Source organism: Passer montanus, unplaced genomic scaffold (assembly GCF_014805655.1).
Source record: "Passer montanus isolate IOZ18808 unplaced genomic scaffold, ASM1480565v1 scaffold3, whole genome shotgun sequence".
NCBI lineage: Eukaryota > Metazoa > Chordata > Aves > Passeriformes > Passeridae > Passer > Passer montanus.
Genome location: NW_024367707.1, coordinates 5,667,459 through 5,683,081, shown reverse-complemented (window position 1 = coordinate 5,683,081; position 15,623 = coordinate 5,667,459). Strand labels below are relative to the sequence as shown.

General features: G+C 42.6%; 1 protein-coding gene across 4 annotated transcripts in view; it reads right to left on the bottom strand.

Moving 5' to 3' along the window:
• SH3KBP1 (SH3 domain containing kinase binding protein 1) overlaps window positions 1-15,190 on the bottom strand; it is a 214,929-nt gene extending 199,739 nt beyond the window's left edge. For all 4 annotated transcript variants that reach the window (XR_005628042.1, XM_039714043.1, XM_039714044.1 and 1 more), the window contains exon 1: window positions 14,825-15,190. Coding sequence is in view for 2 of the 4 variants with exons in the window: in XM_039714043.1 (XP_039569977.1) it covers window positions 14,825-14,828 (4 nt within the window). In the remaining 2 variants the exon portion in view is untranslated. The remainder of the gene's footprint in view (window positions 1-14,824) is intronic.
• Window positions 15,191-15,623: the final 433 nt, after the last annotated feature.

Here is a 15,623-nt window from a genome sequence, read left to right as displayed (position 1 = left end):
ATACTTTATATTCCAACTAAGCCACTTGGTATGACCACAGTCCATTGGAAAAATCTCACAGTCAGGTAAAGAACAACAGCAAGTCAGTGTGTTTGTGTTTTTGTGTTTATATGGGGCCTTTTTACTTAAAATACACATCTCATAGCAAGATGTCACCACAACTTCACGTAGGTATTTCTAAGAAACACTATGAATTTTATTTCTTTTTCAGCCTATCATAGTAGTTGCATGTAAGTGAATTTATAGTGTCACGCTATAAATCTCCGATACAAACTTTTCATGCAGTACGCCAAAGCACATCTGAGCACCAGAAACCATGCACGTGTAACTGTGGAGTAAGCAAGGAAAGATCATTGTGGTAGTTCTAGGTGGCAGCAGTTACATCTATATTCCCCCTTAATGTCACTTTGGATCCAGCAATACATGTTAGATTTTATTGGGATGGGTCTCCTTAACTGTTTAGAAAGACTGAGATTGCATAGATACTCTTTGGCATTCATGTGGCTGTCAGTCAGAGGAAGCACTTCTATTCCATGAATTAATTGATCTTTTCCTGCGGGCAAAATGGTCCTTCTGCCTTGGACAACAAACTACTCAAATCACATTTTTGCTACTGAAAGAGATTAATTTTACTGTAATCCATTGGTTCTATCAAGCAGAGTGCCTCTCGACTACAGCAGATGTTCCCACTGACACAGCATGCACAAACAAACCTACTTTAAATTCACATTGTCAAGTTTGCAGACAACGTGCATTGTGTTAACCTGTAACTAAAGAAATATAGTATTTTTCAGAGGCAAAATTGTCTTGAGAGCCGTTCACCTTTGGAATTGCTCTTCCCCTCAGAAACGAATGCACACAAGGACCCATTCAGAAGAAGTGGAAGACATTAAATTCAGAGGAAAACATTTCACATCATCATCTTAACATGAGTTCCTGCTTTCTCCAATATCCATAAAAACAATTCAAAGTTCTGAAGAGTGTAAATTATTATACCCACTGCTCAGAAAAACAGAAAAGGAGAAGAGCACTTAAGGTAAAAAAAGACAAATAAGTCCCATTTGACAAACTATATATTCATACAAAATTGTTAGTAATGCTGCTCTACACTTGCAGTTTCTAAATCTCACTCTCAGATGACTGAGAGGATATAGGAAGGATATGAGTTACTTCTTCAGGACCAAAAGGAGAAAAATGACAGCTAAATACAGAACTATTTATAAAACTACCACTTGGCTAAATTTATGAGAACTGCTACCAAATTAATGTATCACCATATAAAGTAAACAGGATAGAAAAGCTGATGCCATGAAAGTAAGTGTTGTGTTAAATTACAGAAGTACTAGCCCAGTATTCTCGTGCCGAAGTTGCTTTCATAACACTTATAGATGCCAATGGATGGTACTGAGGCAGAAAGACAAATTAATAAAAAATCAAACAGACAAGGAATAACCATCTTTTCAGAGGTGATGTGGCATCATTTAACCCTCAGGAAGATGAGCAGAGATTGTGATCAACAAATGATTCCCAGTCTTCATATTGTGCAATGCATGGCATTTGTTAAAACTCTGAGCTTCTAAACCAGCAACATCCACCTCGTCTCATTAACATCAGATGAGAAGCATGAATGTAATTATGAATATGATCTCAGAGGAGCTTGGAGGATTTCACTAGATGCCTAAGCTGTTACTATCACCACACGTCTTTGCCAAAAGTAGCAACCCTTTTGCACAGGAGGAGGATGGGGAGAATACAACATACTCCTCTGCATCTTAGCCACATTTGCTGGAAGTGCTCACAAAAATGGTGTTACATTAAGTAACCAGACTGAAAAGTGGTGCACAGATACATCCTGTTGAGGTATTCCTGCTTTTGGAAGTGGCAATTTCTGCAAGAAGAGACTGCTGGCAGCAGTAGCCTGATATAGCCAAAATCCTCAGACTATGCTACAGTCTGAGTCTTTTGCTGTGTGATGCCAGCTGCAGACACACACAGTGTCTTACAACAATTTCAAAGTTGTGTTGTTTTCCCTCGGTTTAATGGAATTCTATCATTTTTAAGACAGCAGATGCAAAATATTTACCCCAGCAGCAACTTTTCTGATTCCACCTGTCAAATGCTAGGACTACAAACCAGTGCTGTTTTAACTGCTGCATTTTACACTGTCACAAAGACGTGCGCTGTACAACAGCGAGAAGCTGGGCTGGATGGAGAGAAGAAATAATCTGCTTTTTTCTTTATAACCTCTTATGTAAATCCAAGCATTTCAAGCTACAGAACTTCACATTCAGAGGAAGGTCAGGCCCAGCATGGAATGTCTCAGCAGTTTCATAATTTATAAGTGAAATTAAAGGGCACAACTACTGTGCTTTCATATGCATTGGACTATTGGGCATTACAGGAGCTGTATCTTCTGTGTGTGTGTACTGGGGCTCAAAGACTCAAGTACAAGAGCTCAGATGATGGGAAATCTGCATTTCATCACTATGGTTCAATACAACATTTACATACCAGCATCAAGCCATCTCCATTAAACCTCTACACCACTGAGAGAAAAGCCACCTAGGGTGTCAAAAACACCAAACTTCCTCGATTATGGAAGCACCAATGGAAGGTAGGGTGGGAATATTTGGAGAAAGGACACGTGGTTAAAAGAACACCTTTAAAACCTATCAATATAATATTTTCACAAGCTGATGCTCATGACCCTTAGCATCTTCTCTTTTAACATCAGGTTCTTTTATTCTCCTTCAAACTGTGGTAAGAACAATAGGACTGGAAAAAAATGCTGCTTTAGAAATTACTGCATATATGAATTCACAAGTTCCAGACAATCCTTGGGCAAATAAACTTCACTATCACATCAGATAACATGTGTCAGCTTCTGTGAATCAAAAAAAGTTTCAAATTCCAATTTTAGATTTCAGGATGCAATTCTAGACTAATAAGTTTTGATGGTATCTTTAATATCTCTGTTTTCTCAGCTTAAATCAGTTTCTGCAGGTAATGTTTTTTGGATGTCACAATAAATGGAATTCACAAACTTGCTTTTTTTTTTTTATGAACAAAAATCCACATCAGAGGCATTAGCTGGTATGTTTTGTTTTAATGGTGCTTTTCAAAATGCCATGTGTCCATCGTAGGCCTGGGCAATGAGGCACTTGCATTAACATTTTTTAGTTTTATTTTCTCTTTGAGAAATTCCCTTGATTTTGAACAAGGGAGAGGCAATTCTAGACTAATAAGTTTTGATGGTATCTTTAATGCCTCTGTTTTCTCAGCTTAAATCAGTTTCTGCAGGTAATGTTTTTTGGATGTCACAATAAATGGAATTCACAAACTCTTTTTTTTTTTTCTTTTATGAACAAAAATCCACATCAGAGGCATTAGCTGGTATGTTTTGTTTTAATGGTGCTTTTCAAAATGCCATGTGTCCATCGTAGGCCTGGGCAATGAGGCACTTGCATTAACATTTTTTAGTTTTATTTTCTTTTTGGGAAATTCCCTTGATTTTGAACAAGGCAGAGCCTTTCAGAAAGCAGAGATTATGCTGCAAGTAGAAGACACAGCTCTTTGAACAGGTATCTCTGGTAGCAGGTTAAAAGTCTCAAGAAGTCCCCTCCACCTGAAAAAATGCTCTCTTCCTTCCAAGTGATCCCCTTTAACTCTTATGATGGGAACAAACCTCCAAAAGGGAGACACTACACAGAGCTCCTCCTCAGAAGAACAATCCTGAAAGCAAAACCTGATGCAAGCCAAAGAAGTACATCTGAAAGCTTATCCCTGGCTTTCATTGTGAGCCAGAACAGCTTGTGACCTGATGATAGCCTTGTTCCAAAAGGGAACCTGAGCCACCCTGGGCTGGCTGAATGGGAATGCTCAGCTGAGCTGCACACAGAGTGAAAGCACAAACAACAGTCAGCATTTACACAGAAGAACCCATTGCTGCACTGAGGATGGGGGAAAAGGGGGAGAAAGCAGCAGGATGGGGCTTTGTGGAACCCAAGGAAACAAACAGAGGCAATAAACCCCATTGTTTTAGAAGCAGATATTCTTCTGACAACATCCTCCTCTCATCCACCCCCAGTAACCAACACCGGTATTGTCTGGAACAGAACAAAGTGTGTGGCCAAGGAAGTAACAACAGGAGAGATTCTTCTCAAGACAAGGAGAATCTCTCTAAGCATCCAGGAGGCAACAGGCAGGTTGAACCATGCAACCAAGAGAACCAGAGAGGACAGGAATGAGGTGGTCACTGAATGTTTTCTACCTTGAGCTCTTCTTCCAAGGCTAAGGAGAAAGCTCTACTTTTCCATCTAAGAAAGTTTCCTGGACTCTATCCCCATAAAGAATCTTCTAATGACTTTCCCTGATTTCAAGTGGTACAAGCTCTTAGAATTAAGGAAATCAGAAGTGAGAACTAATTGTAGATTTCAGAGGGTCTGGAGAGGCAAAGAGGGTTTATTACATTCAATTTCTCTGCCTACAACGCTGCGTTTATATCAGTTCCTTGGTTTCGGTCTAAGAGAGACACTGACAGACTTGAACAGACAGGAACTGAAATTCTACTTAAAATAGCAACATCCTGCTTTAAAGTTCTCCAAATTAAAAAAAAGTAAAAAATAAAAAAAAAAAACCCACAACATTGGAATTTCAGTATTTGGCTTTGCCAACTTCCACAATCTGTTTTACTCCACATACCATAGGCACCACTCTTCCATCAGAAAATACCAAAAAATATGTCTGTCAAAACACAGTATGCAACACACACCTCAGCATTATTCCAGGGTACCAATTTCAACTCTGAAAAACCTTTGCAGATTAAAGCAATAGTCCCTAAAAGACAGTCAATCCCTTTCCTTCCTGACATCATATTTATGGGATTCCAGCCAAAGGTTTCTTCTGTCTCTAATTTCAAATAAAATGCATAAAGGATCACCTACAATTGTGCTGTATTGCACCAGATTGCCTTCAGAGTTCTGTATATCTTTGCATCTTAATTTAGGGAATTTTGAGACTCTTTAAGGGAAATACATAAGAAAGCTTTCTAAAAAGGGAAGCAATACATTTGAAAGACAGGTCAAAGAAGGAAAGATGAATTTGAAGGAAATGCATATGAAAAGATGGGATGACAGACCATCAGGTATGTGAACAAACAAAAAAAACCCCAAAAAAATCAAACAAGGCTGAAGAGCATCTTTCCTGAGAAACAGTTGAGAAACTGTAATGTAGATTTATTTAAGAAACTAAAAAAAAAACCACCCTGACAATCAAACACCACCACAACACATGAACCCAAAGCAGCAAAACAACACAACTTACAAAGGGAAAGAAGCATGCATGTACTTCTGTACTTCTGTAAGTGATGAGAAGAGGTGCAACTGCTTTCTGACAGAATGAGGTGAAGGAATGAGAAACACACAGGAACAAACAAGAATGTTTTCTCCACAACTGTGAACAAACTATCAAATACACTGCAGAGGAATACATATTAATAGATGTCTCATGACTCCAGAGCCAGTGCAGACAATTTTGAATTGTCAGAAGATAGTTCATCATGAACTAGAAGGTATCTTATCTTAGTCTTCCACAAACCACAATCAGATAATTGAGATGTCAGCTAATCAAAAGCACTATTTATAGGTGCTTCATACACAGAAATCATAGCCTTTAAAATAAGTAGCACGGTTAATGCAAATCAAAGAGAGCAATTCTGAAGGGCGGCATGAGCTGACAGAACAAAGACCATTCAAACTGACCTCAGTGGTCAAAAGAAAACTGACAAGTGTATTTCTGCTATTTTCAAATGAAGCTGAATAAAGGTATTTGATGAATGAAACGATCAGCAGATACAAGGGGCTTTTGTATTAAGTTTCAAAGAAAATAAAGATTTTCCCCATTTTAAAAGAGATTACTGGATGGAGGAGGAAACAGCAGCTGCCCAGGAAGATGAACATTAAAAACAATTATAACCAAAGATAACAGTAACAGCAGCAGGAAGATTTCTCTCCCAGTTGCAAGGTTGTTTCTTGCAACAGAAAGAGCTGATCTTACTTGTACAAATTAGCTGGCTGTTCAAGGATAAATCTCTTTTCATCACACATTTAGTCAAGCAAGGAAGAAGTCAGAGAGGGATTTTGCTTATTAAGCAAACCTCCCATCAATAAAATAGCAGTTAACTAGCCTGGATTAACTAGACACACAAATCCCTTGATTAACCACATGCTACCTCCATGATGTTGGAGCAGTTCTATGCAGATAGATAAACTTGACCCTCTGTGATCTACCAGACTTACAGAGGAAGAAGCAGCAAAGAAAGAAGCAACTGAGGAGCTCGTCAAATCTATAAGCTAACTTGTTCAAAGCAAACAAAATCCACAAAATACGCAGTTTTTTGTCACCTGGAAAATTAACTTTGTTGTTCAAGTCACTAACAAAAACAGCTACAAAGAACACATTTCCCACATTAAGGATACAGCAATTACCAATGAATCAAGATTAAAAGTAATCTCGTATCAGACTGAGATTAACAACTCAACTAGTGACATGATCAACTCAGTTCAGCAAATGGTTTAGAACCTTAAAATGAGATTAAATTTAAATGCTACCATTTGCATTAAACAAATGTAACAAAAGCACAGAAGTGTATCAAACTTCAAATCTACTACTTGAAGAGGTTTAACTGTTTCTCTTCAATATCAATTCTGAAGTCTGAACCAAATCTAGATATCAAGATTGCATAGTGATTAACCTTTTCTCTCCCACATGCAAGCTAAAAATAGAGATATAAAAAAATAAAAGCTTGTCAGCTTTCGAGGTAGTGTTCTCCACAACTGTTGGGACCTTGATGTTTCTCTGAACAAAAATTAAAATAAAATAATAAGGTGTAGCACATGCCATCAAAAATCTTTAAAATAAGGAGGATTTATAAATTTGTAGACACTTTTTTTACTCTCCTGGAACTAATTTAATTCTTCATGTTATTAAAGAGAGAAGTTACAAGCATTCTTACTACCATGGTGAGATTTTGTATTCCCTGCTAGCAGGACTGGAAGCACTGCTGCTCACTCTCAGGTGTTCAGGAATTCCCACTGGCACAAACTGCATTCAAAGCAAGGCTCTCAAACTCAGCCTTTACTGGAAGGCTTTCACTCTCTGCACTCATTTCTCCATCCCTTCCTTTCACCCAGCCATTTAAAGTCTGATGGGAACAAAGCCAGGTTCCTCTAGGGTTAGAAATTTTTTTTTTTTTAGTTGTTTGAGGTATTATGGCTGCCTTATGGAAGATTTTGAGGGTTTCTGTAATGTGATCATTTAAGCAGAAAAGTTGGATAGTTGAATTCAATGAAAATGGCAGCTCTGCAGTTTCAATGAACTGGGATATTTCATGGGAAATTAAGGTGGTCTTGTCTAAAGTGAAATGTTTTGATAGGATATTTTTCCATAAAGCTGTGGATGACAATAAAGAAGTGTTCATAAGAAACTAATAACAAAAAAGAAAAGTACTGCAGCAGTCAATCTTCATCCACTTTTAAATACAGTTTATAAAGAAGCATCACCACTCTTCCAAAGCAAGCTGCTAATCCCTACATTTGGAAACACAAGGCCAAAGCTAAAACACCTTTTTATAAGTGGGCCAGATTTAACAGCAAAGAAATTTTTTACACCTTGCCATAACAAAACCTCTAAATAAAGGCATCTTTTTCTGGGCACAGTTTGGAATCTGGTGTGCCCTTTGACAGTAGGAAATAGAGGAGCACTAACAGCTCAATAAGAGCTCAGTGAGACCTCACTGAAAGAACAGCAGGAATGAGAAAAACACTGAAAAATTAAGCTGAGGTCTTGCTGCCTGCCAGTTTTATATCTGTCACAAGGACAGAAAATTTTCAATGCTGCACAAGCCTATCAGGAAAAAAAAAAAATCAACTCTGCCAAGTTACCAGAGTATGAAAAATTGGTTTTTGCCAGTGGTGAGGATGAATCAGCAAGCACAGATAGAGAACATACTTAACTTAAACCTGACATGAAAGTTCTCAAAGAATGGCTTAACAATTGGCTCAAAAATGAAAAATTCTTTATATGTACACTTATATTCTGATACTGCTGCTACCTTTAATAAAAACCTTTATAAATCCAGCTCATGGGGAAAGACAGGGCTACATACAAAGAGGGCCAGGCTGACACAAGCAGTCCATACAGCACCAGCAGTTGCACTGACCTCCAAGAACTTCCCACAAAACCAACCTAAACAAGCAAGAGAACACTCTGAAGTGACTTTTGTGTGTATTTGTTTTGAGACCAATATGTTCCTTTTTAAGGTAACAAGCAAGTTCCTAGAAATTACAAGTAGAGAACACTACATGTTGTGACTATTCTTATTTTGCAGGGGTGTTTTTTTTGTTTGCTTGTTTTAGGTGAGTTGGGTTTTTAAATGTAAGTCACAAATTCATTAATACAAATTACCTGTGGGCCATAAACCACTTAATTTTTAAATACAATCAGTGTGACCACTGAAAGCTAATTAAATATTGATAGATCATTTTGAATGCTTTGGGCAGGGAGGAACCTTTAAAGATCTAGATCTAGTCTAATTGGGCCTTGACTTGCAACACATGCAATGAATCTATATTGACAGTTCCAAAAAAGCATTAGTTCCCCAGGGAGCTGTGCACCAATGCTGACTTTGATCTTCAAATAAAAGAATAGACTTACACTGGTTTTGGTGTGAGCGGGTTTCAATTGTCAGAAGTGATTTAGCTGCACAGTATGAAAGACGGAAAACGAGGTAAAGAAGAACTTTTTCCTTCTGTACAATACTTCTAATGAAATTCAAAGGCAGAGTTCAAAAGACATCTCTTTATACTCACACACTACAGATTAATCAGAAGTTATATTAGAAGTTATATCAGAAGGGATATTTTTCTTGTATAAATGCTTAGTTTTCTATAATACATTATCTTTGTTGCTAAAGAGATTTTTTTTTCAGCACAGACATAATTTCTGATCCACAACTCTACACAATTCTTCATACTAAATCAGAAGCACAAATTCTCAGCAACACTCCTAACTGCTGTAAGACTGGGAACAAAGACATCCTTTCCCCTTTCACTGCCTGTCCTCCAGGATGCTCCATTCTCTAAGGCAAAGTTGTGTTAGGAACAAAGCATAGCCAAGACCTTGCAAGAGTCATCTCATCATGCAGCTTTTATGTGGATTTACCACTGCATTCTCAAGAGTTGCTTTCTACTGATGCTTCTCAGTTATCAATAATAAAAAGCAGGGGAAAGACAAATTCATTTGATAATACAATCCACGACTACTGAACTGCAATATTTGCATATTCTCTCACACACAGGGACTTCAAGCTTTTATTGTGTTTCCTCTCAGTGTGGAGCAGACTGTCAGCAATTACTTTTACATTAGCTGAATTACTGAATCTTGATATTCACCTCCTCTATCATTCCCCTCCCCCTAATATATTCTTTCATCATTCCTCAGTGTACAGAATGTAGAGATGGCCTGCAGCTACTTCCTGCCTTTGCATCAAGGGAAAACATCCGCTCCCTGGTCCAGGATTTTAAAAACCACACAGATAGGAACCATACAAAATCCATCATCTTTTTTTATAAGCTTGCTCTGTACCAGCAGGATCAGAGCAAAACAACAGATACCATCTCTGTAGATGTTTTCACTCCTTTGATCTCATCGGGGCTAACCTGCTTGCAGCACGTCAGCCAGTGACCTCTAACACATCAGACCTGAAATTTCAGCTGCTCATTTCACATTTCCAAGCTCTCCTTTTTCTCCTGCTAACACATGCAACCCTTCCCCTATAAGCAGGGAAGGAGTCACTGCATTAACTACAAGGCCAACACTGATCTCCTATACAAACCTGATATACCACCAGCGTTCTTAAAACACCCTCTAACATCCAGTGGATAACAATTACAAAATAAACAATCTTAATGACATCAGAGATAAATTGCATATATTGTATATAATAGTAGATTGTATTGATAAATTGTATATATTACATTAGTAGCAGTTTAAAGGAAAATATGTATGCACTCAGCATTCATATCAAAACAAAACTGCTTTTCAATAGAGTGTTTTATTACATTACATTGTTATTGTTACATGCTCATTACATTGCTTCCTTAAACCCAGGCAGTCAAAAACCCCCTTTTCTAGCAGCTCTATTGTAATTTTCTACATATGAATCTTTGATTAGCACAAAAACAAGCAGCAATTCTGTTCTTTTAAGAAACCATCTATTTTAAGTATTATGTTCTTTATCACACTTCCTGAGTTAAAAGCGACAATTGATTTTAAAAACCAACTCTAATGGAGAATCTGAGGAAGGAAGAGCTACTGCAAAGGAGCAAGCAGAAGAGATGCCATAATCATAAATTCTTTTCAGAATCTTTTACATATACATACATATTTACATATTTTATATTTCTTTATTTCCAACCCCATTGGAAATAAAGAAATATCCATTATAGAAGGCAACTCTGACAACCTTTTATGACAGGAATGTCATTATCTCTTGATTTCTAGGAAAATAAAACTTCACACCAGCTATTTTTAAAGATCATAAGCCATTCACAGGCTGTATAATGCTACCAAACCACTGGACATCTGATCCTGAACAGCTCCAATGTAGCTGCCTTCTTGTAGAAACAAATCTACCAAGGACCACAAAAGAATTAAAATCAGTAACACCTCCTATGAGGAGAATAAAGACTTTTTACAAGTTGGGAAGGATTTTTACAGGATTTTTTTCCTATAAAGCCACTTTACAGTTACTTAAAACCTTATTTTAAAAAATAAATCCAAGTGAAAAAAGTCCTGCTAATCATCCTTCTTATGGCTTTTCCTTATTCAGCTGAAACTGTTCAACTGCCTTCAAGGATGACTAGAATGGCAAATACTATTTCTATTTTAAAAATCTTACAGCTATTTTACTGAAAGGCTCCAATGTCTCCACCATTTTGGAAAGGCAACCACACATATCATCTTCTGTGTACAACTCCTGCTAAGCTCAGGCCTCAAAAATGCATCCTTTTAGATGGGAGAGATTACTGAAAGGCTCCAATGTCTCCACCATTTTGGAAAGGCAACCACAAGCACACATATCATCTTCTGTGTACAACTTCTGCTAAGCTCAGGCCTCAAAAATTCATCCTTTTAGATGGGAGAGGAGGGTTGCTGGAGCTCACCAGCTGCACTCCCCAGGGCTCCTGCTGCAGTGAGCACTCTCCAGGTGTCACCACGGGGCCCAGCAGAAGTTTAGGTGGGGCACAGCCCTGGTGCTGGAGGTCAGCCTGGCCCCACACGCAGGAAATGTACTCAGAGCACTCCCTCTGTTGATGCTGAGATAAGAGAGGAAGGCAGAGGAAGCAGCAAGTCTGAAACATATAAAGAGTAACAGGGGAGGGGGAAAGTTGAGGGCAGGGGATAGAAAAGAATTTAGAAAATGAAAAAAAAAAAGGTAAAAACAGAAAAAGGGATTGCAACTAGTAGAGAATAATCACACTCTCACTAGACTGAATTCTTTTGATTGCATTAGCTCTTGGTGTAATATTCCTTCGGTGTGTACAAACTAGCTGCAATATTCCACAGCAAAGCACTTTTCCCAACCAGTCATGTAAAACCATGCAGACAACAGCTGTCTGCCATGGAGGTAATCTAGCTGGTTCAAAGGGCACAAGACTCTCTCTGGATCCAAACTCCCAGCTGTGGTGGCAGCAGAGGTGATCGATGTGATTTCACATAAACAAAAGCAGCGCTTCCTCTCTTTCCCTTTCCAAACAGCAGAGCATTAACAATACCTTGAAAAACATTCAGATGAAAAAATATTGATGAAGACAGTGTTGAAGCATTGTGATGAAGTTTCAGCTGCACAGCTTCATTGCAAGGTTATTATACAGGACCCACACCTCATTTAATGCACTCAACTGGCCGTGCTTTGAACGTGAGCAAAGACTGCAGAGCAGAAGAAAGGATTTTCCTTCATTTACTGCAGAAGTTGGGAAGCGTGTCTCGACTGACAGAAGGAGCTGCACAGCTGCTTCGTGATGATGGCAGTTAAACACTGCTCTCTAGAATCACACTTCTAATCTTGCATTTTCTAAATTTGATAAGCAGTACATTCCAAACCAGGTTTCCCCACATCCACTTTGTTTTCTGCACCTTCAGCTTCAGGAGGACAGCCTGAAACGTGGACACCCCATGCTCTTGCAGTTGAGACTGAGTTCCCTGACCATCTAAGTAGTTTCAAAACAAAACCAGAACAAAACAAACCCAAAAACAACAACAAACAAACAACCGTCTTCCACTCACAAGTCCCCACAAAACACCACATCTTAATTTCTCAGACATTTAGGGAGAGGGGCCAAGCTTGTTTCACTGCGTTCATGATTACCTTCAAGATCTCTGCCTTATCCCCCCTTTTTATGCTGTAGAGAACTAACACCATTATTTCACTCAACTCTCCTGAGAAGTCCATTTCAAGTGCAAATTAATTAATTTTAATGTACTCTGCCTATAATGTCATAGAAGAGCTCATAAAACACCAATTATATGAGGTATTCTTTGTGAGGCTCGGGTTGTGTGCTGTAAAGAAGCACTGAATCTCAGTATACAGGTATGTATGACATACACCCAATATACACACATGCACAAGGTTAAAACACTCTCCAGTGCCACTGAGAAAATATAAATGGTTAATATAAGAAGGCTTACAAGTAATCTAAAAAAAAAAAAATTAGGAATCCTGAGTAGGATTAGTACACAAATTCCTAGTAGGAACAGTACACAAAGAATTCACCTATTCTCTTCTGCATCTGAGGTACCTTACAAAAATGCTAACTATGTTAAAAATGTGTTTAATAAAACTGCTTTCATTTGATATCTCCTACAAAGATTTTACTTTCATACTATGCATATCTTCACCACCTTGCACAATTTTTCTATTTGTTTGCAAACTATGAGAATCACTTATCATTTAAAGATATTAACAAATATTAAATCATATCCACCTTCCCTCCACTCCCATTTTGCAAAGCAAAGTATGACTGAATCATGATGATTTGGGAAAGTCATCATCCAAATGAGCTTTAAAGAAGCCAGATGTGTAGGATCACTGCCCAAGAGAGGGATGGGTGGGTAAAAAGAAAAAAGATGGCCTTTACTACCAAGTTACTGTATTAAAAACCTTCCTAGAGCTCTATCAGCGCAAATTACTTTGTCGGTTCTTTATTGCTTTACTAAATGAAACCATGAAGGCTAATATTTGGACTATGGAGCAAATTGAAATCAGAAAAGCCTTATTATATCACAATACAAAGTTAGTAAGAAATTAATGCATTGGAAGAGGATAAGAAACCAAAAATATTTTGTTAAAAAAACCTATTTCCTATGACAAGCCCTACTGAGTACAGATTCTGCTCCATTCAGCAGTTATAAACCCTACCTCTCAATACAACTACGTTTACAATGTTATCTGTTGTGACAGAAGTTGGGAGCTGTGTCAGCGAGCGGGCAGGCCAGCCCAGCAGAGCTCCTGCGCTGCCCCACTGACTGTGGCAGCCGGGATGCCGGCCCGCGGATCGATAGGGCCCAACGAGCCGCACAGGGCTGAGCCATCTCAGCCCCAACGGGAGCGCTAACTCAAAGTCCACAGCAAAAAGCTTGTGCTTAATCTGGTAACACACAGGTAGAGCAGCTGCGCATCGCTCCCACAGCACCCCGCAAAGTAATCTCTCAAAGAACAAAGGGACGATTTATTTCCTACTATAATCCCAACGTCACGGTACTACAACAGGTGAAACTGTGTAAAATGTCCTCCCACATCACGCATTATATTCAGTGGTTTCGGCGATGCTGCTCTCAGGTTTCCCCACAGTCCGACCGCATTTCCGCCGCCGGGAGCGAAGCGGGCAGCGGGGCCTGGGGACACCGAGAGCCGCTGCTTCGGAGCGCCGCTCGCTGCCGTCTCCAGACGCCGGCCGGTGTGCACCAAGGCTGCCCACCGACAGCTGCCGCTTCTTTTGTTCCCGCCTATCCGTCCTTCTCCGCCGGGCACCGCGCTGGGCAGAGCGAGCCGCGCTCCAGCGATGCCCCGGGCGCATCGCTCAGCCCGCGCCTGGCACCGCCGCTGCCGCCGCCTCGCCCGCACAATGGGACAATTCATCGCCATCGTCCCGCCCTGCCCCCCGCACAGGTAACGGGCGCTGCCCAGCCCGGGCCGGGCATGCAGGCGCAGCCTCCTCCCGAAGTCCGCGGGTGACACCTCACGGGCAGCGGCAGCCGGAGCGCGGCCGCCCCCGGGGCTCGGCTCCAGCGACCCCGCGCCGCGGCCCCGGCGGCCGCCGCCGCCCGGCGGGGCAGCGAGGGGCGGTGCGGGGCAGGGACGGGCAGCGCAGCCCTCAGCAGAACCTGCGCGCCCGGCCCGGTACCACCACACCTCGGAGTGCCCGGGGAGGGCCGTGCCCGGCGCGAAGGCGGCGAGGCCGGGCAGCCGATGCTCGGCAGGGTTCGTGACCGCGGCAGCCCCGCTCGGGAGCACCCACAGCGGCAGCCCCGAGGGGCACCCGGCCGGCGCCCCGCCGCCGCCAACACCGACCTCTCCGCCTGTCACATGAAAATAATTATTGCCTCGGCCGGGGGAGGGGAGGAGAAGTTAAAAGCCGTGAGGCGGAGGAGCGGAGGCCGGTGGCGGCCACCTCCCTCCCGCCGCCCACAGCGGCACACGCACCCCACAGGCAAGCGGGAGCCCCGGCTGGCCCCCGGCACCGCCACCTCGGCGGCCTGAACTCACCCATTTATGTCGAGCTGGGCTTCGCCTGGCAGCGACAACAGGCTGAAAGTTTGGGGCGGGTGGTCACGGCGAGGAAGGGGGCGAGGGACCGCCCGAGCCGCCCTGCGCCGCGCGGAGCGGAGGCGCTGACAGAGCCGCTCCCTCCTCCGGCGGCCGCCGCGCTCAGCACCCGCCGCAGCCGGGCTGCATCCTGCGTCCTGCGCCGCCGCTCCCTCGGCGTGTGTGAGAAAACGGAAATATACAGAAATCAGGCGAGAGAAGGGGCTCAGCCTTCAGCTCCTGCAGCCACCTGGGTCCCCGCTGCCGCCGGGAAAAGCAGCCCAGGGCGAAAGCACCCGGAGGAGCCTGTGCCGCCGAGCCGCGGGCGGGGCGGGCGGTGAGCGCGGCGGGGCGCGGGGCGGCGGCTCCGCGCTGCGGGAAGTGTCGCGAGACTGCGCCAGAGCCGCTGCGCCGCCTCGGGCCGGCGGGAGAGGAGGGCGGGGAGGGCGGCAGGAAGCGAAGCCGCGCCGCGGTCCCGGCGGGGGCAGGGGCGGCGGGGAGCGGAGCCGCGGGGTGGCTCCCTCCCTCCCGGGGCAGGACTCCTCGGGCACGGGGAGGGGACGGGGCGCGTCCTCGCTGGGCGAGGATGGAGAGCGCTCCCGGGCGGTGGGACAGGCACCTATGCGCGCGTTGCTGCCCCGCACCTGCCCCGGCCCCGCACGGCCCCAGGCAGCCGAGCCCGGCCCTGCCCCGCCCCCGGGGCTCCGCTTTCTGAGCCACCGGGAGATGCCCCTGCGCTCTGCCCGGCCCACCTCACCCG